The following is a 26,565-nucleotide window of genomic DNA, read 5'->3' as shown; positions in this document are numbered from 1 at the left end:
TAGCTGGTGTTGATGAGAGCAAGTGTGAGTGAAAAGGTGGACAGCAGCATTCTGAACAATCTGAAGTCTGTGGACAGAGGAAGAGCTGATGCCAAAGAGAAGAGAGTTGCAATAGCCCACACAGGAGGCATGAATAAGGATTTCAGATGCAGATTGAGAAAGAGATTTTGGCAATACTATGCAGATAAGAATATGACAATTTCCTTAAAATAAATCAACAAAGTGTTATCTTATCTTATTTTGATTATAGAATTGATATGAGTACTAAGTGAAAGAGTTGAGTCGAGGACAACACCCAGATTGCAAACCAAGGAAGAAGGTAATACACTTGAGTTATCAATAGAGAGATAGAAAGGGAAACTACTGTTTTGAGAATTGATTTGGAACTGATTAGCAAGAGTTCAGTCTTGTTTCTCATTTAACATGACAAAGTTGTGATTCATCCATTGCCTGATTTCTGATAAACAGGTTTCTAAGTGGCTAAGAGGTGGGTTTTTAATAAATTTAGTAATAAAATAAATTTGGATGTCATCCGCATAGCAGTGAAATTTTATGAGCATACGTGCAGTTCAGATGCTTGAGGGAATTCCTCCTATCACCAGACCACATAATATAATAGCAAAGCCACACCAAGCTCAGTCTCCAGCATTGCATGCTGTTTCAGATGTGTGTGTGTGTGTCTGTGTTGCCCTGTGAAGGACTGGCGCCCCCTCCAGGGTGTATTCCCACCTTGCGCCCAATGATTTCAGGTAGGCTCTGGACCCACCGCGACCCTGAACTGGATAAGTGGTTACAGATAATGAATGAATGAATGAATGAATGAATAATAATAATAATAATTACGGTTTAGGTACATTATTGGACACTAAAAGTAAAAACGTTGTAATTTCCAGTTTTGTTCCCTAAAGGTACATTACATTCTCTTTACCACATGGAGAGATGAATATTTGTAATCTTTCAATAGGGAACTGTGTAAAATTAAAGACAATAATGCAAGTCCTATAAGTCCTATGTACTGAATGAATGAATACGTACTCTTGATGGTACCACACAGTGACAATTGTTCTAACAGTGTAAGTTTTGTCACCTGATGGTCAACTCGTTGCACAGAGACAAGACACACTAAGACTATTGCAAAGCAGAGAAGTGGAAACAGCTATGTGTTTAATAGTGATGTATTTGAGCTTGTGCTGAGTAAAGATATCATGAACTCAGAAGATACAGTGCATGCAGGATATATGAATGCAAGCCTGCTGGGGGCTTTAGGTCTCTTTAGTGTTTTGCACATGCTGACTCATTTGCAGCTACTTCTTAGCTTTTCATTTTTCTGGGGCAATTGTACGAACAGCTGACTAGTACAAGTAGTTGATTTTACTCATTATAAATGATGCCTGCCCCCTCCAGGGTGTATTCCTGCCTTGCGCCCAATGATTCCAGGTAGGCTCTGGACCCACCGCGACCCTGAACTGGATAAGCGGTTACAGATAATGAATGAATGAATAAATGTTGCCTACATACCTTTCAGCATAGTCCCTACAAAAGAGTGACTTAGTGCATCACAGCTTGCTTTGAAGTCACTGGTTAATTTGTGTCATGTCTGTGCTTAAACCAGAGGTCTGGCTAGAGACCAGCTCTCAGAGTTTGTAGAATGATTTAATTCACCACAGAACATGAAGCCTCAACCTTTAAAGTTTGGCTTTGAGGCTCATATGGCAACTTCAACATGGCTTCAGTAGCTTGGGTAATGTCAGGGTTTTTTTAAACCACTTCTTAACAGTCAGCAGAGTGATGGTGATGTGCTGTATGATTTTGAAATGATATTTCATATAGACAGGGTATGTAATGGAACAAAATAGTACACATTACATTTTGCAAAGGCAATATTCTGAGATTTACTTTTTTATATTTTTTTCAAAGAATTTAACATAGACACATTTAAACCAGATAAAAACATATATTTAAGGCCCTGTTCACACAGATCTGGATATTAAAAAAACTGAGATTTTCTTGTCTGTTTTTGAAAATATAAAGATATGAATACAAAAACAGTTGCTTTTTCCTGCCAGTCCTGTAGCTTGTCATAGTACCTCTTTAAAAAGACATCAAAACACAAAGACGCATTAGAGAAACATAGAGGTTTAATTTCTATTGCAACATCATTTATATTTTTTCATGTGTGTGAATCTGAAATCTATTGTTATCTGCATGTATACATTGTAGTTTTGTGACGTACCTCACTATACACGGGAAAGAGGAGCAACTTGAATTTCAGCCAGAGACAGGCATGCTGTGTAATGTCAGTGTTTCAGAAAAGCTCAGTTTTCCCAATTCCACATGACAATAGATATAAAATGCTGTATACAAACAGGCAGCCAAAACTCCACTTTTAAAAATACGCGTAACCGTGTGAATGGGGTCTAAAACAAGTACTATCCAGCACATGCCTCTGTAATCTGTCATAGGAAATCTGGACTGTTAGTGTTCTCCTCCAAATGTGTTGTGCTTCAGTGTCTTTGTGTTAACTACAAATGTGAAGTCAGCTGTAGCCCATACCCAAGGTCTCTCAGCTTTGCACTGTTGGACATTGGACCCATTGGAAGGATGGAATTCCACCTAATACCTGTGGGAAGATGTATGTTAAATATCAAACAACACCACTTGACCTCACTAATGTGTATATGGATGAATGCCATCAAATCCTCACAACAACTGTCCAGTATCTAATTTGGAACCTTTGGATTACAATACCATGCAAAATATATTCATTTGTGATATATATGGTGCAAAATATATAATTTTAAATAAAATAATATATAATCATAAATTAATGCTAAGTTCACCTAGGTCTGTATCTTGAATAAACCAAAGGTTGCATGTAATAAGCAATAATAAGCATCCGTCTAATATATAACATATAGTACTCTGTTTTGTAAATGTTTTGTAGCTTTAAAGTTTACATATTTTTATGATGATCTACATTTTAAATGTCCAAAATAATCTATATATTCCATGTATAACTGATTTGACATGAATGAATGTATATGATAAGAACATTGTTTATATTTTGCTAGTATATTATGTTTGTGGTAGTAGAATCCCATGACTCTTCCGTTACTCTCATTGTTTTCTGACACATTAGGAGGTTAATCGATCAGCTGCTGAGACTGTGTTTGAAAGCCGGGGGAATTTTACCACTCAGGGTGTGGTGTTGGTCTCTGTGGTGTTAAGGCCACCCAGAAAGCCTCCTGGTCAGCATTCTGAACCCTGGGTGACAATGAGTTTGACAATGAGCCTCTGGAATGCCTTCATAAATGCCTTCAGTGAGCTTAATTCTCAATGTGTCTAGAGATATTGGCTCACCTCAGGCTTAAAAAGACTGAAGCATGCGGCAACTGATATATATATATATATATATATATATATATATATATATATATATACATATATATATATACTACTACAGTTTCAGATATGTACAGAAATATAGACCTGCACATGTATAAAAGTATGCTACAAATTGACCATTTTTGACCCTGCAAGGATTAACTGTAATTTTTTACTTTGATTTTTCCTTCAGAACTGACATTATTTCTTATTTATTTATCCCGTACAGGTTATGTAACTCTAAGAATAATAAATCATAGCACTGGAGTTTAACTCACTATTAATTACATTGTATGGCCCTGTTCCATTTGATTTTGTACATCAAGCTCATGAAACACATTCTGTTGATGCAGACACATACAGCCAGATCACAAGCAAAATAAAACTAAGATTACCCAATAACACGGTGTAACATTAATCTTTAAATAATTTCCCATCATGTGATCACTTTTAGCCATTAGCATTACAGCATGGAAATCTCACACGAGACTCAGGTTAGGTGTGGCAAAGTCAAGGGTCATGACTTTTTCAGAGTGATGTTTATTTGTTCAGGCTGTGTTGAGAATTTTACACCAGTCTCAGGCTATTAATTATTCACTTTGCCTGTGCAAACATACCACGTTGTTTTGGGGAACGGGGGTTAATGGGTTTTGGCTTGTCTGGTGAGGCGAAGCTTTTTTTTTTCTTTAACTTGCTCTCCTCCACGGCCCACCTCTGAACAAACATGCTACACTTTTGCAGGTGCATTGCATAGAGTGCTTATTTCTCTGCAGTCGCTTTCGTGAGCAAAGGAAGTAAAATAGTAAAACAAGATGTAAATGAAAACCTTTTAAGAGTTTGAAGAACCTCTGTGTGATGTGCCGTTTCTTCACTATAATAAATTATGTATTTAACTTAAGTCTAAAACCATTTGGGTTCTGTTATTTTTGTTTTTTGTTAATAATTTATGATTATCTTTCTCACTTAGGTTGCTGAAAAACACATATTTGTTTGTGCATTCTAATGTATTACATATTGGTTATACTATACAAACAAATTCCCAAAATATGTGAGACAAAAATGTCTGTTATTTCTATCAAATATTGACTGGTTCTGAGTATACATTGTGGATTTTTTAATGGACTCAACTTTGACGCTTATTCAAATACACCACATACTCAAACACTAGTTAGGATTAGGTGTTGTTGTTTTGGTTTTTTTGATGTTCAGAAGGAAATTTCTTTAATAGACCATTACAATGTATTTGATTGCAGTTCTGATCTCTTGATCTGATCTCCCACACTGGAGAATTTTGCACACTTAATTTGATTTCTAAGGGAATCTAAGCAAAGTGTGGTACTTTTAAATATTTGGGAGAACTCTAATAAGATAAACATTGTGTAGATGTATAGCCTTAACAGGCAAAAGTCTGCTTTCTGGCTTTCTAATATATATATTTTAAGAAACAAGACCTGTAAAAATAGGAACCATTAATGATGATAAATATAAGGTACTACTACTCTTGTCCATTTGTGGCTCTGCATATCTTTTTTGCCCTCTTTCTCTCAGTTCTTCAGTGGTCACTGATCCACCACCCAAGTCATACCTGCTCCAAGGAGGTCTTGTGGGTTTCCTGACCATTGTAGAACAGGGTAAGAGAGGGCAAAGAAAGAATGCAGAGCTACAACTACAATCTGTAATATGGACTGAATTCCTTTATTCTGTAAGGGCTTCTACGGCTCCACATATTTTCAGGCCCATGGTATCAAGATTTCAACACAGTAGAAGAATGCACTTAAACAGAAGCAAGATCTGAAGATCTGGACTTGCGTTTCTCCAAGAAGGATGCTTAAATTGATCTTTATCAATGGAATTTTTTTTTTGTGTGACCTGGCATACAGTTTCAAATTGGAATGAATTTGAACACTCTCACAAACGGTTAGGATGATCATGACAATATATAGATATGCACACTCATATTGTTTTCTTTTTAGGTTGCATGGGGCAAGATGATTCTGCTTATACTTCTCACACTACTGTCTCCAGACCTGTTCCTTCTTCTCAAGAAACCACAATGCAACCAGCTGTCACTGGTAAGAGCTCAACTAAGTTAATATAACCTGTATTGAAATATTTAACCTTTCTACTGGCTACTTTGTCTCGTATTTAGAGATGGGTAATACATAATTACATTTACTCAAGTTGCAGTTCAAAGTCCATTCCTTGAGACCTGGTGCATTTTGTTAAATGCAATCTTGATATAAGTACTTAACTGACATAAGTACAAAGGAAATATTTAGAATATTTTTACTGAGCAGTTTGATTGTATTTTGTAAATAAAAAATAGTCAAATTTGACATTTGCCACACACTCTAAAAAACTGTGAGAGATTCATTTTTACCACTGTGTTATATCACCTTTCCTTTGAATTACCCTCTTTGATCATATGGGAGCATTTGGCATGCTAACATTTGCTGCTTTACAAATGGATTTCTTAACATTTATTTTTAATGCAGGAATTCAGCTGCTAAACATTCTGTAGCCATCAGATCCTCCTGTTCAAGATGAATCACAGGAGACAGATCTAGAGTGCAAACATTTCAACTAGGGGGCCAGTCTAGGGCCAGTAGTTATGTTAGAGGGGCAGACTGCTTTCTAGCTCATGGCGTTTTGCAGGCATTAAGAAGCAAAAGTATGCAGTAAATATCATTCAACATTTTATTTATAGTTTTCAGTTACAAATTCACAATTTACAAATTTGCATAATCTGAATTCTGTATTTCCCAATGTCTCATGCAAACACATTAACTATTTATCACCTTTGCTATGATTTAAAATGTAAGCATATAGCTTTGTATATAAAACACATTTCCAATAACGTTATCTTAATTATAACTAACAAAGCACAATTATATAAACAGTTCCCACAAGATATTTTACTTTAGTTCTTCTATATTTCTCTTTTTAGATACATTTAGCTGGTGAAGTAAAATAAATCCACTGAAACGCTGTGTTGCTACTAGATTTGGGTGTGAACTTCCTGAAATCAAAATAAGGAATGCATGGGTGTATACTGTATTACCAGTTTAAAACAACTGGATTAATTTAAATTGTTTGTTAATTACAATAAGGTCTGAAGTAAAATATTCTTATTGGTCTAAGAATCTAAAAGACAATCTCATCCTCGTTATATTATCATAGGTCCAATCAAAATGTCATAGAATTAATTTTATGCTTATTTAGGACTCTTTTTTTTCGTACACCCTAATAATAGCATGCTAATTTTATTGTTAATCTGTATAAAATTATCTAATGTGATTTTTATGTATAAATAATTACTTTGATTCAAAAAGTCATCTGTGATGTATTGAGGGAGAATGAAATGTAGTTTCTCCAGGACACGGTGCTAACACTAGTTCTGTATGAAAGCAGAGATGTGAGTTCCCAATTGTTCAGCACTGACCTGCTGCTCTCAGCGCCACCGCAAACTACCCTCTGTAGGAGGGACTGTGACTCGGTGACTGTGCGCTCGTTGAGTCTGACTTGCTCGATTTAGTGTCGTTTTTGCGCTCTCACATAAAAGACAGTGATCTCACTCCATACAGATAACTTTGGTTGTTTGTTGGCTATATATAATAATAAAGGACAAATGAAAAGCGTGTTCTCTGTTTAGAAGCCATGGAGAATCTGAGGTCGGTAAAGTTTATATTGGATATTCAGCGTATATTTGGGTTGCGCGCCTCCCCCTGCTCACAAGCAACGTCCTAAAATCTCCGAAACTTCATTTTCTTAATCGTCGAGGATCAGAGAACAAACTACAGTTATTATATTTTGCCAAAATGCCACATCTTTCCATTTCAATGAGTAAATGGATGCGTCGGCAAAGTGCGGAACCTGTTTAAAAACATAGAAGAGCAGCGAGCTAGTGATACTTATAAAGACTCTATACATAACGTACAACAAACATGAGGTACACACCAATATCCAACCATAACAACCTAATCAATATTATTTATTTATACATATGAATATTTAGTTTTAAGCAATGTACACATTGTAAACATATACATGTTACTGTGAAGCATCCATATTACTTAATAATTAAAAAAAAATTGTGGTTCACAGAAATAAACTTCACCAAAATACCACAAATTCTATTTCGTAAAATGTGCCTCAGTTCAATTTAAAATATTTTTCTTTATAAAATAAACTGACTTCCTCAGACATTGAGGAACCCAGATATGGCAGACAGATCTAAAATAGTTGTAGTCTACAGAGAAACATTTGACCAACATACTACAACCTTTACTTTTTTTAAAATATGTCTTTGTTAAATTTTGATTATTTTTTTTTAAATTACAAATTGCTACTGTGAGACATCCGTATGATATATGGATCTAAAACTGGTTGTAGTCTATAGGGACATGTCTGACCAACATTCTACAACCTTTAGGCTTTTTTTAAGAAAATGAAGTTTCAGAGATTTTAGAATGTTGCTTGTGAGCAGGGGGAGGGGCACAAACCCAATATACGCTGAATATCCAATATAAACCTAACTTTATAAGCTTAGAATCTGCCCCTCGCTCCGGCTGAGATAGTGCTGAGTGTTTCTGTCTCAAACCATCGCCATAATTTGTGGTTGATGCAGTGACAGACTGCTAAGTGACAATGACTTTTTATGCAGTGCCATCTGATGGCTCCAACGTCATGTACATTCAACAGTTGTGTCTGGTCTTGCCCTACATAGACTGAGATTTTTCTGAATTCCCTGAATATTTTCTCAATATCATGTACAGTAGATGGTGAAAGCCCTATATTCTTTTTCCCTTTTCACATGTGCTGCTGGCCCAGAGAACGTTATGACATCTAATTTAACCCAAGACACCAATAACACGGACGTTACTGAACAGCAGACTGAAGGGGGTTTTATAATGAAAACAAAAGAAGAACTTATGGAGATGTTTGAAACTTCTGATCCTGAAAGTAAAAAACCTATGCTGCCCCCTCAGAATCCTACAATGGTAAGTGATTCTGATTCATTGATCCATTTTTTTCCCTCTCCAGCACCTCTCTCGTGTGGGTTTTCCCAGGGTTCCATTCTCAGCAGAAGCAGAGAGATTCAAACTCTTTATAAACATTGCTTGACTGTCTGGAGAACCTTAAAGCCTGGATGTCACTAAATTTATTTGAACTTGAATAAAACGGTTGTGATTTTCAGATGCTGTGGTCTCTCTAATGCCCCCTACAGGGACTTAGGTTTTTGGATCGATGTGTGAAAAATGTAGGAGTGATAATGGATACTGATTTTAAATTGGATAATCTTAATCAGTCATTAAAAGCAATGTCTGTATTTAAATCTCATCTTAAATCTAATTTTTATTCTATGGCTTTTGATTCTGTATGAAAGTTGCTAATATTTCTCATGTCTTTGTCGTGTTTTATTGGGGTTTCTTGTTTTATCTATTGTCTGTCTCTTATGTTTTGTTTTTAAACTATATTTTGTTGGATAGCACTTTGGTTAGCACTTGTTTTTAAATATGCTTTATAAATTGACATTGAGGCTGTGTGGAGAAACACAAACTTGAATGGGGAAAAAATGTGCATGTTACAATACTAACAGGATCTGTGGAGGTGCATTATAGGTGCAAATGTTTTTAGACACCCTTACATTAAGTGTATTCAGCTACTTAAAAGTGCACGCACAGTGGACACCATTGTTAATTAATTTATTATTATATCTATTATTGGATCTATTCTCCTTAGACAAGTATGAATGAAGTTAAATGGGATAGTCTGAAACAGCTGCACATGAACCTAAATGTCAAGCTGGAGGGGGAGTGTAAAACTCTCCAGCACTGGGTTATGGTTGTGTTCAACAGAGTGATAGAGCTCCATCCTTTACCTTTGCAATGTGTTATGACATGTTTGCGATCATACAACATCAGGACCAGACCTAATTAATACGTTCATGTGCCACACATTTGATACGTCAAAGTTCTGTGGCTGGTACCTTTGCTAAAAAAAATTCTCTCATCAGCATGAATTTGAGACAATACTCTTAATGTATGCCTGTTGATTTTTAAAAGGCACATGTTTTAAATATATATATATATATATATATATATATATTGTTAGTGTCATGGAAAACAAAATCCTATTCCCCGAAATAACATCCTCAAACCATCCTCTGTAGAAGATGCATAATAGGCTATTCACTATAGCCCTGCTGCATTTACTTACCTTTATATCCTTACATATGGGCAACTGGATAAACTAAGATTATATATAAGGCCTCCTCTTGCACCTGAACTGTTTTTATGTAGGTGCCCTACAGCCAACTCTTACATATTTATCAAAGTTTTATAAGTTGTGTATCTTTTATTTTCATATGTGTTTACCACTTCTCCTCATTCTAACACAGAAAATAACTTGTACAGTCTACTGCATCCAGATCTGTGTACTTGTTATTTGGGATGTTTGTAAATCAGAGCCTTATTGTGTCATGTTACAATTCAATGTTAATAATACCTGTGATATAATCACATCATTCGGAGAGTGCATTTCCTGACATAGTCATAGATCTTTGTTATATTATGTGAAAATGCAGACTGCTTCAACAACTATCAGTGAAAGAATGGATTTGCTCTCAGGAGTTCAGTGAATTCTAGCGGTCTATCGTAATAGGATGACACCTGTGCAACAAGTCCAGTCATGAAATGTCTTCACTACGTAATATTCCAAAGTAAGCTTTCAGTGGTATTATAACAAAGTCGAAGTGATTGGGAACAACAGCAACTTAACCACTAAGTAGTAGGCTTTGTAAAACAACAAAGAAGGGATGTCCCCTCCCTGTTCCAACATAACTGCACACCAGTGCACAAAGCAAAGTCCCTAAAGACATGGATGAGCAAGTATGGTGTGGAAGAACTTGACTGGCATGCACAGAATCCTGACCTCAACTTGACAGAACACCTTTGGGCTTAATCGGTTGTTGACAGGTGACATCACACTAACGAGAAATTTGTCGTTGCTGCCATTTTGGCAGTCAACTGTGGCCAAGGCTGTACTAAACTATTAAACCCTAGATTTTAAATCTAGGGCTATAAACAGCAAATATATGAAATAATACCACAAAAAAATCTGGAACATTTTCTGGCTTACATTAGTACTCTGCAAAGTGTTAAGTTGTTTTTTTAAGATGGCACAATATTGTTTATTACATATATATTTAGTTTGAACAGTGGCTCGGGTTAAGACTATGTTAAGTTGTAATAATATGCATTTTAACATGACTTCACCACAGTTATCATCACAGCCTAAATTTGTAATGTATTTATTAGGTTTAGCTTTAATGCAGAGGTGTCCAAACTTATCCACAGTGGGACAGAGTGTAAATGCAGGCTTTCATTCCAAACAAGTTTAACTACCAATTACTTTCTGCAACAAAAACCTGCAGCCACATCAGCCGTTTGCAGATAAGTTTGGATGTCCCTAATTTAGCAAGAGCATGACTGAGTTTGTCTTCTGCCATTAACCTGTTTGGTGTTTGGTGGCCTGGATGATTGAAGTTTCAAGAAACGAGATAGTGGTAATTTAACAATTTATTAATTTAACAAACAGGAGCCTCAGTATCCCATTCTTCAACCAGCATTTGTCGCAAGTCAGCCAACGTGGTTGTGATGGTCACTCTGGCAAGAACAGCACGCTCAAGCTGATCCCACAAGTGTTCAATGGAGTTGAGGTCAGGACTGCTTGAAGGCAATTCCATCCTCTTCGCTCGGTCCCAAACTGTGGAGATTGGCACTTTTTGCAGAATTTCATCCTGATATCTCTCTGCATTGAGATTGCCTTCAATGATGACAAGTCTCATTTTTCCAGTGAGGGAGATGCCGCCCCACACCATCACACTGCCTCCATCAAAAGATGTTACTCGGTGCAGCAATCAACATAATGTTCTCTGTGTCTTCTCCACACTTTGATCCTACGATCCCACTGCCATAAAAGGAATATGGACTCATGGCTGAATATAACATTCCTCCACGTGTTCAGGCTCCAGTGTACGTGTTGCCAAAAGATGGTACCAATGACGATTGTCTACATAAATGTTTGCAAGGAAAGGTCATACTAGCTATTATTATTTCCCAGAAATTACAAAAATAATAAATAGAGAGATGTCCCTTCTGACAGGAATTTATCTACACCGTTGGGTAGATGAATTCAAGAAAAAGGGTGAAGACGGGGTGGACGGGAGAGTGAGTTTATCCGACATGGAAATTACATATAGAGGGGAGGAGTTCAGGTGTGGCCCTACTCCCAAATTTTGTTATCACATAACTTCAGGTATGTCCTTTAGGTAGGTCAGAAAGCTGATATATGTCATGGAAACCCTTTTCTTGTTAGCATTAGCTAAATTAGGGCACCTTTAAGCAAAATTGCTTAGTAGAAGTAATAAAACTAGCCTATATCTCTTTTGTGTTGGAATGACTATCTATGATTTGTAAATTGTGTCCTGTTTCTATGTTCTATGAGTGAGTCATGCATTTGATTTCATTTCAAGAGCCAAAGTTGGTGATGCTGTCACATAATACAACGTATGAGACTATAGCCCCTTTCAGATAGACACAGTAACCCAGAACTTTTCCAGACATTACCCAGAGGAGATATATCCAATATCCAATTACCTGGACATTACCCTGCCATTCCCCTTGTACAAAGTCCTTGTACAAATAATATCTGTGAGAATCCATCTGTGAATAGCACAGTGAATTCATGTTGTGCCTCCTGCACTCAATATACAGTCACTGCCAATGCAATAAATAATGCAGAACATTTCTTGACATTCATTGGCATTGTTAACGTCTTATACAACATGGGTTCTGTGAGGAACTCCTCAGCCTCCTAAATTGGTAATCGTTGACATGCATCTTTTTGATGCAACTTGAAAGTGCTGTCCCACTCTCTGACTTGGGCAATGGTTGTTTTTTCCAGAGTATTTCAAAGATTGAATACAATGTGACCTGTGGGACGATGAAAAATACGGAGAAGAATGCCGTGCGGGTTGAGCTGGCGTCCCCCTCTAATTGTGTGAGTAATTTCAGTCTATACAATATAATTCCGATATTGATATGAACAATTTAAAAGCCACAGAAAACCTGCCAAGAAAAACTGCCAAAAAACATGACATCACAGTCAAACATAAACCTTTTCAATATTATGGCTTTCAATATTCAATGGCTTTGTCAGTATTCATTTTAAAGTTAGTTTTAAAAATATTGAACTTACAGCAGCACCCTGTAATGAACATCAGTCAGTGACAGATGATGTAACTAATGTATATCGAAATATTCATGATGTGTTTAAAAATCATATTGTTGTTACTGAAACACTTTGTTGCAAAATATACACCAATCAACCAAAACATTATGACCATCTCCTTGTTTCGCTTGTTTCACTCTCAATTCTCTCATTTCCACTGACCACACAAGAACACTTTGTAATTCTACAATTACAGATTGTAGTCCATCTCTTGCTCTGCATACTTTTTTTGCTCCCTTTCACCCTGTTCCTCCATGGTCAGGACCCCCACAGTGAGCAGGTATTATTTGGATGGTGGATCATTCTCGTGGTGGTGGGAACACCACCATATCAGTGTCACTGCTGTGCTGAGGATGATCCGCTACCTAAATAATAACTGCTCTCCTGTGGTTCTCTAGGCACATGTGCAAAAAAAAATACTTCTGGAAGCAACGCTGTCTTTGAGGCAGAAGGAATGTACTTGGTGAATGCACTGGGTGGAGATTTTCAAATTCAACGCCATAAACCAATAAAGCTCCACCAAAACCCTCGTGCTTGCCTGCCCTGCCTGCCAGAAATGTCTTTAAAAATGTCAGAAATATGCAATATAACATTGTTGTTGTTGTTACTGTAGATTTAGGTTTATAAATCAAGTGTGAAGAATGTACTTCTTTAGAATCTGCCTCATAAGCAGCTGAATTTTATTGTATGACTTACTGCAGCTTCTTCTGAGGCAACAGTTATAACTCAAATGTGCAAGAAAGTACTACTTCAGAATGCAGAGTAGTATAACATTCTGAAGCTTCCTCAGAGGCAGTTACGTTATCCTCCATTCAAGCAAAACTAAGATTTTTGCAACACTTCCAACACAATATGAAATGGAACTAAGTGTAGAATATATTGCACACTCATTTCTTCCAAAGTCATTTCTGGCATTCAGACAATGAGTGTAGAAACAAGGAGATGGGTTTAATGATGGCTGATGGGTGTATAGTGTAAAGGCATGAAGTTACATCATTTTTCAACCTCAATCTGAAAACTTTTTTGGTATGTGCTTTCTTAAATGGACACCAGCAGAACAATTTAAGTCCTTTGAATATAAGCAGAGTCCAAAGGCTGTCACTGTCTTAGAATAAATTGACCGTTGTTTTTAGAAGCAGGAGTCTCTATCTAGGTCTCTACACATGTCTAAGGAAGGAAGCTTCAGTTGGAAGAAGATATATTTGCAGGCCAAAACAGTTGGGCTGTTTGAGCATGTGGGGCCAGACTGAGTGGATCCTTTTCCACTTGTCACTTTATGACCACATTAAATTATCCCATCACACAACAATAGTGAGCCACTGCAGTTACAGTGGCTTATGAACTTAGGACTTAGATGGACCCTCTGTGGAGGCAGGACAGTACAGATTTAGAATATAAAGATGGACAGAAAGGGTGGTGAGAACTGTAGAGAAGCCCTATCATAGTTTCTCCTTAATGTGTTATTTTGCAGATTAGTAGCAAGACTAACTTAATACCTTCTATATGATGCTGAGGAAGGGGTGGGGGGGTTAAAATCTCTCAGCTTTGGGGTATGGACCGTTGGAATTTTATTTCTGGAGTAATGACTGCACAACGTCTCTCCAAAGTGAACCCAGCAGAGGTTTTGGATATATAAACTTAGCACAAATATAAGGAAATTTGTGTTTGGTAGATTATTTCTTTGTTGTAACAATGCTTCTTGGCAATAATTCTTAGACCGCTGGAAAGCCTGTTAATTTCCCTTTTAAATGGTGCCACATTTGTAAGGAACATGCCTTTGTGGGATGAGCAATAGAGCTGAGTATGTGGGTCGCACCCAGGAAAAATTTGCCAAATCCTCTTTGACAATGCCCAACAGCGTATTTTGCCATTGACTAGGTTTGGTGTTTGATGTATTGGATGATATCTTGTCACTGAATATCATCAGGAATATCCCAAACTAGCAACAGGAAAAATAAATAACCTTCTTAACTTTCATAGGAGGGTGGCATGGTGGATGGCACGGTGGGTGGCAAGTAGTATTGTGATTCCGCTTTGCACCCAGTGATTCCAGGTAGGCTCCGGAATCAGCATGACCCTGAACTGGATAAGCTCATCCAGACAATGGATGGATGGATCTTTCATAGGAAGTCAATGTAAAAAGATTTTATTCAGAGTAATTCGGAGTGTTTCTATTGATCCATTCATCATGAAATTTTCACACAGTGTGAAAACAATGTGCTGCTGTGTTCAAATCATCAACTATATATATATATATATATATATATATATATATATATATATATATATATATATATATATATATATATATATATATCTCAGAGGCGATTGCTCTAAGACTGCAAGGGGAGCTCAGCTTCCCCTAAAATGTAAAAAAATAAGTGATCAAATATATACTGTTGTGTGTCCATGTCACTGAATAAATATGCTCAACATTTGTTCAGCTTCTTATCACTGGTAAAGACGCGGCTTTCCTCTCAATCGTTCCCGCAGCTTTCAAATAGTGCGGACGCTGAGCGTCCACAGAGTTCAATAGCGAAGCACAGGCGGACACACTTCACATGGGCCAAGGCCCTTTAAGCAGCCTAGCTCTGCTGGCCATTGAGAGGACACTAGTCAAGTCCCTGGAAAAGACGCCTTGTTGGTATGACAGGGTCACAGATCATTTTCTTGAAAAGGAATGGAGGGTAGAATTTACGTATAAATAAACCGACACATTTTATGATGTAGGCCGAAATTGAGCTTCCCCTCCTTGAAAGACCAGCATCCGCCACTGGTATATAAATATATATTTGGCCTAGAGAAATGTGTCTTGTGTTCCTGTCAGTATTAAAATCAAATCTACTTTCATAGCATCTTTCTCGTACACATATCCCTGGAATGTGTCCTTGGATGATGCGCATTGGCTCTTCATATGGAATGTAGCGCCATGAACTGAAGCTGTCATAGGATGAAGGAGGATCTGTTTAAACAATCTAATGGGACCTTCAGCAAAAAGTACACTCACAGAGGTAGTTTATGAAGGGTCTTGGCCAAATGTAGTGTCTTTTTTAATAGATTAAAGGATTGGGAAGAGAAAGGGGTGGGGGCATCTCACTTGGGACATGTCTTGACAGTTGTTCTTGTATTGGACCATGGCCAAGACAGCAAAGAAAAATCCCTCTGGGAGAAATGTGCAGGAATGCATTGGCTAAATATGGCCATCTAATAATCCTACGTGAAAAGTTGAGGCTATGAGTCAGCAAATAGCAAACTAATGATAGTGACCTTGCATCGACAGTTCTTTGTCCATTTTATGACCAAGCAGGTTCTCCAATTACACTGTTGCTGTGCATACTTTGTTAGCCCACTTTCACACTGTTCTTCAATAACCACAGAGCAGGTACACATTTGAGTCGCCAATCCACCTACCAACGTGTGTTTGTTTTGGAAACCGGAGCACCCGGAGGAAACCCAAGCAGACACAGAGAGAACACTCCTCACAGACAGTCACCCGGAGGAAACCCACGCAGACATGGGGAGAACACACCACACTCCTCACAGACAGTCACCCGAAGTGGGAATTGAACCCACAACCTCCAGGTCCCTGGAGCTGTGTAACTGCGACACTACCTGCTGCGCCACCGTGCCGCCCACCACAGAATTACTGAGATATAGCAAAATTTAAAAATTTAAACAGGTTAGCCTAGCTAAAGTTTGTCATTTGAAAAAACGGGTCAATATTACATGTGTAACATATAGCAATTGATAGAATAACGTACATAACAATGTTAACTGCATTTGGGTGACACCAAAATACTTACGTATTCAAAAATGTAAGGTTAAACTGAAATACTTACGGGATGAAGCTGTTCTCTGAGGCTGGTGAGAGCTGCTCGTGTGCTGCGGTCACAGAAAGAGCGAGAATCTTCATCGTTTTCTTCTGTGTTTTTACAGCGGTTCGCTTCTGCTACCTTCTGGTTTCTCATCCAGAGTTCATTCATTTTAAAGCTGTCATTCCAGTCCAGTCTTCATTCATTTATTATCTGTAAGTGCTTATCCAGTTCAGGGTTGCGGTGGGTCCGGAGCCTACCTGGAATCATTGGGAATACACCCTGAAGGGGGGGTCAGTCTTTCACAGGGCAACAGAAACACTCATACATTCACACCTACGGACACTTGAGTCACCAATCCACCTACCGTGTGTTTTTGGACTGTGGGAGGAAACTGGAGCAGAGGAAACCCATGCGAACATGGGGAGAACACACCAAACTCCTCAAAGACAGTCACCCAGAGCAGGACTTGAACCCACAACCCAGGAGTTGTGTGACTGCGACACTACCTGCTGCGCCACCATGCTGTCTTCCAATACATAAATAACAATCTCCTTCCTTCAGTCATTACATCAATTTTCTGAAATATTACAATATTAACAAAGCTTACCTATAACTGTATGGCATTTAACAACTTAAAATAATGATTCTGTTTATTTACCATTTCTTACATCGTTATCCAGACATTTTCCAGTATTGTCTTTTATTGAGCAGGATTGAGCAAACATTTGGGCACTGTTTGTATTTTAGTCGTTTTGCAGATTTATGTTTTTTTAAACAAACATGACAAGCAAAAAGACCAAAAAAAATGATTTAAAAAAAACAGTAAATATTGTGCTAACGCTTTGGCCCAGCTCTGCATGGCCAACTCTGGCTGTCATCTGACAAACAGCAGCCAGTTGCATCCCACCCCATCCTTCCCTTAGCACTCCTACTTAGAAATAGGCGCTACCTGCTTCACAACAGGAGTACGAAAAAAACGTGCTTTTAGTGTTAAGGACCCTTATTATAAAGTGTTACCAGTCTGTTTATCAATAGAAGACCCAAGAGTGACCGATGTGAATATCTCTCAGTTCAAAAGCTATGCGTGTGTGTGTGTGACAGAGAGAGAGATGTGTGTGTGTGTGTGTGTGTGTGACAGAGACAGAGAAAGAGATGTGTGTGTGTGTGACTTGATTTTAGTACAGTACCCTAAAGGTTAATTACACTTAGAAACAGGTAGGGGGAGGACAAGACACCAGAAAAAAACCTAATTCTTACATAGTATTCCTTTATGAGGCACAGAAGAGATCGGTTTTCCAATGTCAAATAATACAAACCGGATTCCAAAAAAGTTGAGACACTAAACAAATTGTGAATAAAAACTGAATGCAATGATGTGGAGGTGCCAACATCTAATATTATATTCAGAATAGAACACAAGTTTAAACTGAGAGAATGTATCATTTTAAGGGAAAAATATGTTGTTTCTAAATTTCATGGCGACAACAAATCTCAAAAAAGTTGGGACAAAGCCATTTTTTACCACTGTGTGGCATCCCCCCTTCTTCTTACAACACTCAACAGACGTCTGGGGACAGAGGAGACCAGTTTCTCAAGTTTAGAAATAGGAACGCTCTCCCATTCATGTCTAATACAGACCTCTAACTGTTCAATCGTCTTGGGCCTTCTTTATCGCACCTTCCTCTTTATGACGCACCAAATGTTCTCTATAGGTGAAAGATCTGGACTTCAGGCTGCCATTTCAGTAGCCGGATCCTTCTCCTACGTAGCCAGGATGATTGCTGCAGAATGTGGTCTGGCATTATCTTGTTGAAAAATGCAGGGTCTTCCCTGACAGAGATGACACCTAGATAGGAGCATATGTTGTTCTAGAACCTGAACATAGTTCTCTGCATTAATGGTGCCTTTCCAGACATGCAAACTGCCCATGCCACAAGCACTCATGCAATCCCATACCATCAGTGATGCAGGCTTCTGAACGGAGCGTTGATAACAACTTGGGTTATCCTTGTCCTCTCTGGTCCGGATGACATGGCGTCCCAGTGTTCCATAAAGAACTTCAAATCGTGACTCATCTGACCACAGAACAGTCTTCCATTTTGCCACACTCCATTTTAAAAGACCCCTGGCCCAGTGCAAACATCTGAGCTTGTGGAAATGGCTTAGAAATGGCTTTCTCTTTGCACTGTAGAGTTTCAGCTGGCAACGGCTGTCACGGCTGAGCAGGAAGGACGAGGACATGGACGTAAACGCAAGGAACTTTATTAACAGAATCAAAATAAACACAAGTAGATACATGGAAACTAGACAAGACTAAACTATGAATTAACCAAAGACAGACAGGAGACAGCCATGAACATAGACATGTAGGCATGTGAGACCGACAAAAACAGAGTAACACACATTTATGCACACAAGAACCGACCCAGGAACACTGAAACAAAGGGACTATATATACACAGAGCACTGACAATGAACACCTGGGGACAATAATGAGAGGGCAGGACTACAAAGGAGACACTGACGAGAGGGCGGAGCTAAGGCGGGACTAGGGCAGAGACAAGAACAACAACCAGAGCCATGTGCTACATGAACACATGGTGAGGAAAACAGACAGTACGTTACAACGGTGGATGGCACGGTGGATTGTGTTCACTGACAATGCTTTCTGGAAGTATTCCTGAGCCCATTCTGTTATTTCCTTGACAGTGGCATTCCTGTTTGAGGTGCAGTGATATTTAAGGGCCCAGAGATCACAAGCATCCAATAGAGTTTTACGGCCTTGACCCTTACACACAGCAATTGTTCCAGATTCTCTGAATCTTTTGATGATGTTATGCACGGTTGATGATGATAACTTAAAAGTCTTTGCTATTTTACGCTGGGTAACACCATTCTGGTATTGCTGCACTATCTTTCTGCGCAACAATGGTGGAATTGGTGATCCTCTTACCATCTTGGCTTCAGAGAGACACTGACACTCTGAGAAGTTCTTTTTATACCCAATCATGTTGTCAATTGGCCTAATTAGTGTTAATTGGTCTTCCAGCTGTTTGTTATATCTCAATGTCCTTTACCCAGCCACTTATTGCTACTTGTCCCAACTTTTTTGGGATTTGTTGACACTGTGAAATTTTGAATCAACATATTTATCCTTTAAAATGTTACATTTACTCAGATTAAACTTTTGATCTGTCATCTATGTTCTATTACGAATAAAATATTGACATTTGCCATCTCCACATCATTGCATTCAGTTTTTATTCACAATTTGTTAAGTGTCTCTTAATAAAATGACATCCATAATGTGGGTATAAATATAATAATAAAGTTAAAACCAAGCACACCATTGTTTTTCTTGTGAAATTCCCAATAAGTTTGATGTGTCACATGACCCTCTTCCCATTGAAAAAACAAAAGCTGGATCCAAAATGGCCGATTTCAAAATGGCCACCATGGTCACCACCCATCTTGAAAAGTTTTCCCCCTTCCATATACTAATGTGCCACAAACAGGAAATTAATATCACCAACCATTCCCATTTTATTAAGGTGTGTCCATATAAATGGCCCACCCTGTGTAGAACTGTTGCTGAGATTAACACTAAAAATGGACCATCAAATTAAAGTGTCTCAGATTGCTATATATATATATATATATATATATATATATATTCAAATTTTAATGCAGTTATTTTTACTTGACAATACTGCTGCACTGTGCATAACTCAAGTACATTACAGTTATAAAATTCAGCCCAGTGTATAATCTCTACAGCTGAATAGAGCTGCTGTGTGTTTAGAAAAATAATTGCCTACATACAAGAAGTTGCTTAATGTTTTTATTATTATTATTATTAGCAAATAACAGAGCAAACAGATGTGTAACTTCAGCTTAGTGCAGCTTTGCATTTGTAAACTCAGAACAAATGAGTAATATAAATACAATACCATTTTAAAGTGCTGTTAGACAGGTTTCATTTTCCAATTTAAAATATTTCCACACTACAGACATTGTAGCAGCTTCCTGTCATAAGCTTTCCATTTACTACACCCATGTGCCCACTGACAGAAAAAAAAAAGGATTTGGCTTAGGTCATGTTCAGTAAAGCTGATACTGATTATTTAAAAAAAGTCTTATGCTGCACCAAAGCCAATACTCGGATCAGGACATATACACAAATGTGTATGTGTGAATAAATAAAACCTAGTACAGCATAGAATAAAACACCAGAAGGAGGAATGAATTGACCTCAAATAAACACTGAAATTGGTGCAGGTTAATAGTATTATATTATAATATTATTGTTATTTGTATATAATTTCTTGCCACTTTCTCTCTCTAATCTTACTCTATTTTTTTTTCAAGACAGGATGTAACAATTGCGAAAATAATGTCCCAAATTCACAATTTATGTAGCAATAAATCCTGCAACATCAGTATCTTCCATGAGGACTCCCAAAATATAACTCTGATCGGAGGTGAGTTTGAAGCTATTTTCATCTTATTACTTTTTTTTTTTATTATTATTATTTTTATACTTTGTAATGATTTTTTTTTATAATTTCTAAATTGTCTCCTTCTACAGATGGTGTCCCTAAATTGGAAGCTATGATTAATGAATATAAAAAAGAAGTGAGTATATAACATTGTGATTATAAGACATGCCAAGTTTGAAGGGTAAATGCATAATGCTGGAATTAATGATATCTTATGAATGTTTTTGATGTTTGAAGATAAAATGTTGTTAATGTATTTCTTACAGAAAGAGTCATTACAATTTGAGCGTCCTTTCTGCATTTAATAATGGAAAGATTGTTAATTTCATTTATTATTAAAGGAGCAATAAATGTCATTTGCTTCTTATTCATAATTTTTAATATTCAAGCATTTATATTGAAGTAATTTTCTGCTATTATGTGCACTGGAAACTCAGTGGGTTGGACTGCAATTTGATTGGTCCGAGGGTGGGATCCCAGGCCAAAACTCCAATAGAGCTCCAGATGGGTACTTCTCAAAGCTCTGGACAGGGCACTTCTCAAAGAGAAATACTGGCTTGACCACGGCTCTCAGGGATGCTAGTGCTTCAACTTAGCCTTTTTCCTTAATGTATGATGACACACCCTGAACATTTATGGTTGAGTACAGTTTTACCATGGGAAAAGTGGTGGGCTTTGTACTTTGCATCATACCAAATGTGGCCATTGTGTTGTGGTGCAGGACATATCAGATGTATTGTAAGATTACTGACAACTCTTCTCAATGGTTGTGATACAGTAGCTCAGTACCAATGAGAAGCGTATTCTCTGTTTAGGAGCGGTGGAGAATTTCCTTCTCACTTTGGCTGAGGGAGAACAGTGGTCTTTCTGTCTGCTTCAAAGAGGCAAAAAGATCCTAAACTTATCTGTCATACCCAGTCCATCAGTAAACAACTATAGTACCCCATGATATTGGGGGGGGGGGTTTCTACCACCTCACCTGCAAGGTTTAGAAGAGTCTGCCTGCCAAAATATTTCAGTGGTCCTGCAGTCACATATTGAATAAAAATATTGAAAAAATAATATTGGCCTGCAAAAAAATTGCTGTCCAATTAAATTAAACTACATCATTTGAACACAGCAGCTGTCTTTGATTTTTTTTTTATATTGCAGTCCAAGGAAACTTGACTAAACTTGACTAAAATGATTTGTGTTTTGTTTATGCATAAACATATATTAATCATTTATATTTATCTTTTTTGTTGAATTGCATATTATTAGACAGTTATTAAGCAAACTGCCTAAATAAAAACACAAATATTTGTATATTTGTAAATTTGTATATTTAACCAAGCCATACTTCTGTATTCTATTTGTACTGTGAATACTTCTTATAAAAGGTAGTTACTCAGTTGATGCATGAATTATTAATGTTTATTTACCCAGTTATTAGAGACAAAATATTAAGTGAGACTAAAAATCTCACCATTTCTCAGAAATACTTTCACGGTCCTGTTCTACTAAAGCCTGTGATCTAAAGCTTTCTGAATAGAGGATTGGAATCACATTTTACAGCTGAGTGCAAAAACACGAGAGAAAGACTAGAACAGATGCAAAGTAACTTCTAATAAAAGGTCAGTTTCATCAGGTCTGTTCTGACACAAGCAGGCGCCATGGTGAGGATTCTGAACGAAAAGTCCGCACTGACTCTCCTCCTCAGGCCACCTGACATAAGCCTGTTACATGCTCCCCTCCCTACTATATTCCTTTCTCACGCTGCCTCTTCTCATAACATTCTCCTTCTCCCTCATTCCCTCTCTCAGCTGGAAGTCATCTTCAATCTTTTGCAGCAAGCTAACTTTCACATGAACACACACACATACACACACACACACACACACACTCCAGAGTTTAGATAACCCTGCTCTCTGTTTTTCCCATCACAGACGTTACTCTTTATTGCAGATGTTCTAGGTGGACCATAGCATTTGGACAGAGGCACTACACTGAATGATCACTGAATTAGAAATGCCTACCTTGTATCTACACTCACTGTTATCAACTCCACTGACCATACAGAAGCACTTTGTAGTTCTACAATTACAAACTGTAGTCAACTGTAATCCCCATTTCACCCAGCTCTTCAGTGGTCATGATTTAGGTGGTAGATCATTCTCAGCGCTGCAGTGTTGGTGTGTTAGTGTGTGTCATGCTAGTATGAGTGGACCAGACACAACAGTGCATCTAGAGTCTAGAGAAAAAAAAATAGTTCACCAACCAAACATATCCACTAAACAATGTCCTGTGTCCACTGATGAAGTCAGCATATTCTTAGTATTTTTTCTATGAAAGTAAAAGCTGTTATATATAGTTATTTAAAGGTGCTTTTAGAGAAGGGTTGTTTTTGGTTTTTGCTGTTCTAACAAGATGTTCAAAGAAACTGTTTTGTTTCTGTGTAGACCAAGAGTCTATGAAGCCAGGCATTGATCACAGATATAGCCAAATAGGAAATTGCATTGCCATAATTGAAACAAGAAGTATTGGGTCATGTGCAAGTATCTGAGTCCACAAACACCAAACTGGTTGTCCCAGCAGAGTGTCACTAGTGGTTCTAGATGTGTTGGAATTCCCCTGAATGATCCATCGCTTAATGCTTTGTGTTTCTTCTGTTCAGCTAGGAATAAAGAACGTCCCAAATAGTGTGCCGTCCAAGGGTAAGGAGCCTAAATCAGTGTTTGTGCCTTTGCTGGTGACTGGTTTAATTCTGGCTGCTGCACTGATTGGAGCATACGTGTGGAAGAACAAGCGCTCCAATGCCAAGGGCATAAAACTGGTGAGGACACACACACACACACAATGTTCTATAATGACCTAATCACTGCCTGTAGCAGTGAAATTGTGTTCAGTGGAGTGAAAGAGCAACTTTCAACATTAGTTTGTGCTGCCAAACAACAAACAACACAATATCTTCTTTATGAAATAGGAATGAATAAGATGTAAAATTTGTGCATTCTTCTTATGTCATTGTGCCACAAATTCACAGGTAACACCTAACCAACCTTAGGTGGGCTACCATTTGCAACCACTTGGTACCACAGTAACCACCTATCAACACCCTAACAACCAGCTGGAACACGTTACCAATCATCTACTATAACAGCATTAGGAATCACTTGAAATACCATAACCTTCACAATAGCAGGCACCTGGAACACCTTAGAAACTTAGTAACCCCCTGAAATACAATAGTAACCAACTATTATACCACAGCAACCACTAAGAAAGACCTTAGCAACACTATGACATCTAATATCAAAACATAACAAACAACCTAGGATACCTTAGAAACCACTTCAAATATAATAGAAACCAAGTGGAACACTTTAGCAACCACACAAGCAAACACCAATACCATAGTAATTACAAGGAAAAGCTTTAGAAACACCATAGAACTTAATTAGCAAACCACCTGGGGCAAATTAGCAACCACCTGAAATACAATAACAACTATATGTCATACTAAAAACCATCAAGAAGCACCTTAGCAACACTATGGCATCTGCTTAGCAAGATCGGGACACTTTCAAAACCACCTGAAATTCAATAACCACCACCATATCAACCAAGTGTAACAACTTAGCAATCGCCTGAAGTAACATAACCATCACCAAAGCAGCCACGTGGAACAAACATAACAAACATAACAACCATATATTATACCACAGCAACCAAAATGAAACACCTTAAAACAATATGAAATACCATAGCCCCGACCATAGCCACCAAATGGAACACCTGAAATACTATAGCAACCCACAGAAGGCAACCAACTATACCATAGCAACCACCAAGAAACACCTTAGCAACACAATAGAACTCACTTTTAAGAAGTTTAGCCACAACCTGGGACAATTTAGCAGTCACCTAAACTACCATAGCAATAGCTTCAAAGAAGTGACCACACAGCAACACTTGATAATGGTGTCACTGGGACGTGAAGGGTGGACTAACGGAGGCGGACACACTCGCTACAACACAGATAATTTATTATAGAAATAACAAAACAAACGGACTTGAGGAGAAACACGAAATAACACGAGTTAGAACATAGGAAAAGAGCACGAAACAACACTACAGGACTGGGGCATGAAACAGGCAAGAGACCGAATGAGAACGAGAACAAGAAACGAGCTAGAGAAACAAAACAACAACAACAATAACAAACCACTAGGAATGACGGCACGACTGGGATAGGAAACAAATAATACAATACAAATGACCGATAACAGGAAGTGACAACACCGGAACTTATATACATGAACAAACAAGAGACACCTGACACAGATAATGAGGGAAAATGACAAGGAGGCGGAACAAAGGTGGAGCTAGGGTGGAACGAGGGCGGAGATAGGAACAATGACAGACAGACAGAGCCACATGGCAGGGGAAAACAAACAAGAAAGGGCCAGGATGTGACAAATGGTTTAGATATAGCTGTTATATTAGCTATAACTGTGTTATGTTTTAGGCATATAGTAAAATTTTCATTACTTCATTAATTCAGTTCAGTGTCATTAAAAGACAATATGATTATCTATGACACCCCAATAGTTAACCAAATCTCTCTCAGAATAAAATGATTCCAGTTCCTTCCATATGTTAAAATAGATTGTACTCTGTGGCTATGCTGTTAGCTTGGTATTTTTTACTGTTTCATTCAGCAGGTGGCCAGTGCCATAAAAACTGCAATCTGCCCCCGAGGGTTCACAGTCAAATTCCCCCATTCCAAAACTGCACATTCATCCCAAATCCAAATGGTATTTGCAAGGCAACAGTGGATATGTGTGTGTGGAATATATTTGCTGCAGATGTGAAGGGCAATGTGTTGATGTGTGTGCAGTGTTTTGCCGGAGAAGTGTTGCTAGGCTTGTGATTTAGAGGGGAGCAGCTGGCTCCATATCAGAAGTGTTCATAGAGCACACACCCCTATCTAATGTGCAGAGCTGGAGCATTATAAGAGTGAAATATTCCTCGTTTCATCTCTGCGCCAAATCAGCACAGCTGTTTTTTTCTCCCTTTGACGTCAAACACTGAAGTTCTGCAAATGGCTTCACTTTGGCTGCCAACATTAGCTCCATCTGTATTGATAAATAAAGCCATGTGGCATTATAAACAAGCACTGAAAATTAAAAGTTGTGTTTGCTGCAGTTTAACCCATGCAAGTCCACCTGCAATATCATAAAAGTAAGTACAAAACTATATTTTTGATCACTAAATGTACAAACAGTCTAAATGTACTTTTAAAAGTGACGTACGTGATTGTAATCAAAAATTACTTTTTAAAAAATTCTAAAGATGTTTCTTCATTTAAACCTTTAGAATGTTTTTAAACAAAGTTCTTCATCCATCCATTCATTTTCCACTGCTCCTCCTGGTCCAAGTCACGGGGGAAGCAGTAAAGGGAAGTCTTAGTAAAGAAACCCAGACCTCCCTCTCCCCAGCCACTACCTTCAGCTCCTCCAGGGGTATATAGAGGCGTTTCCAGGCCAGTTGAGACATGTAGTCTCTCCAGCGTGTTCTTTGTCTACCTCCTC

The 26,565-nt window shown here is 37.9% G+C and overlaps 1 protein-coding gene across 1 annotated transcript in view; it reads left to right on the top strand.

Moving 5' to 3' along the window:
* The window catches only part of cd34 (CD34 molecule), a 46,312-nt gene that overhangs the window by 12,878 nt on the left and 6,869 nt on the right, over positions 1–26,565 (top strand). The window contains exons 2-7 of the mRNA XM_066672142.1: positions 5,358–5,456; positions 8,215–8,384; positions 12,352–12,447; positions 20,866–20,974; positions 21,082–21,128; positions 23,646–23,804. Coding sequence (XP_066528239.1) covers positions 5,358–5,456; positions 8,215–8,384; positions 12,352–12,447; positions 20,866–20,974; positions 21,082–21,128; positions 23,646–23,804 — 680 coding nt within the window. The remainder of the gene's footprint in view (positions 1–5,357; positions 5,457–8,214; positions 8,385–12,351; positions 12,448–20,865; positions 20,975–21,081; positions 21,129–23,645; positions 23,805–26,565) is intronic.

The sequence above is a fragment of the Hoplias malabaricus genome, chromosome 5 (assembly GCF_029633855.1).
Source record: "Hoplias malabaricus isolate fHopMal1 chromosome 5, fHopMal1.hap1, whole genome shotgun sequence".
In the NCBI taxonomy this organism is placed as follows: domain Eukaryota; kingdom Metazoa; phylum Chordata; class Actinopteri; order Characiformes; family Erythrinidae; genus Hoplias; species Hoplias malabaricus.
Note: the sequence above shows the minus strand (reverse complement) of the source record. Positions and strands in the feature narration are given on the sequence as shown.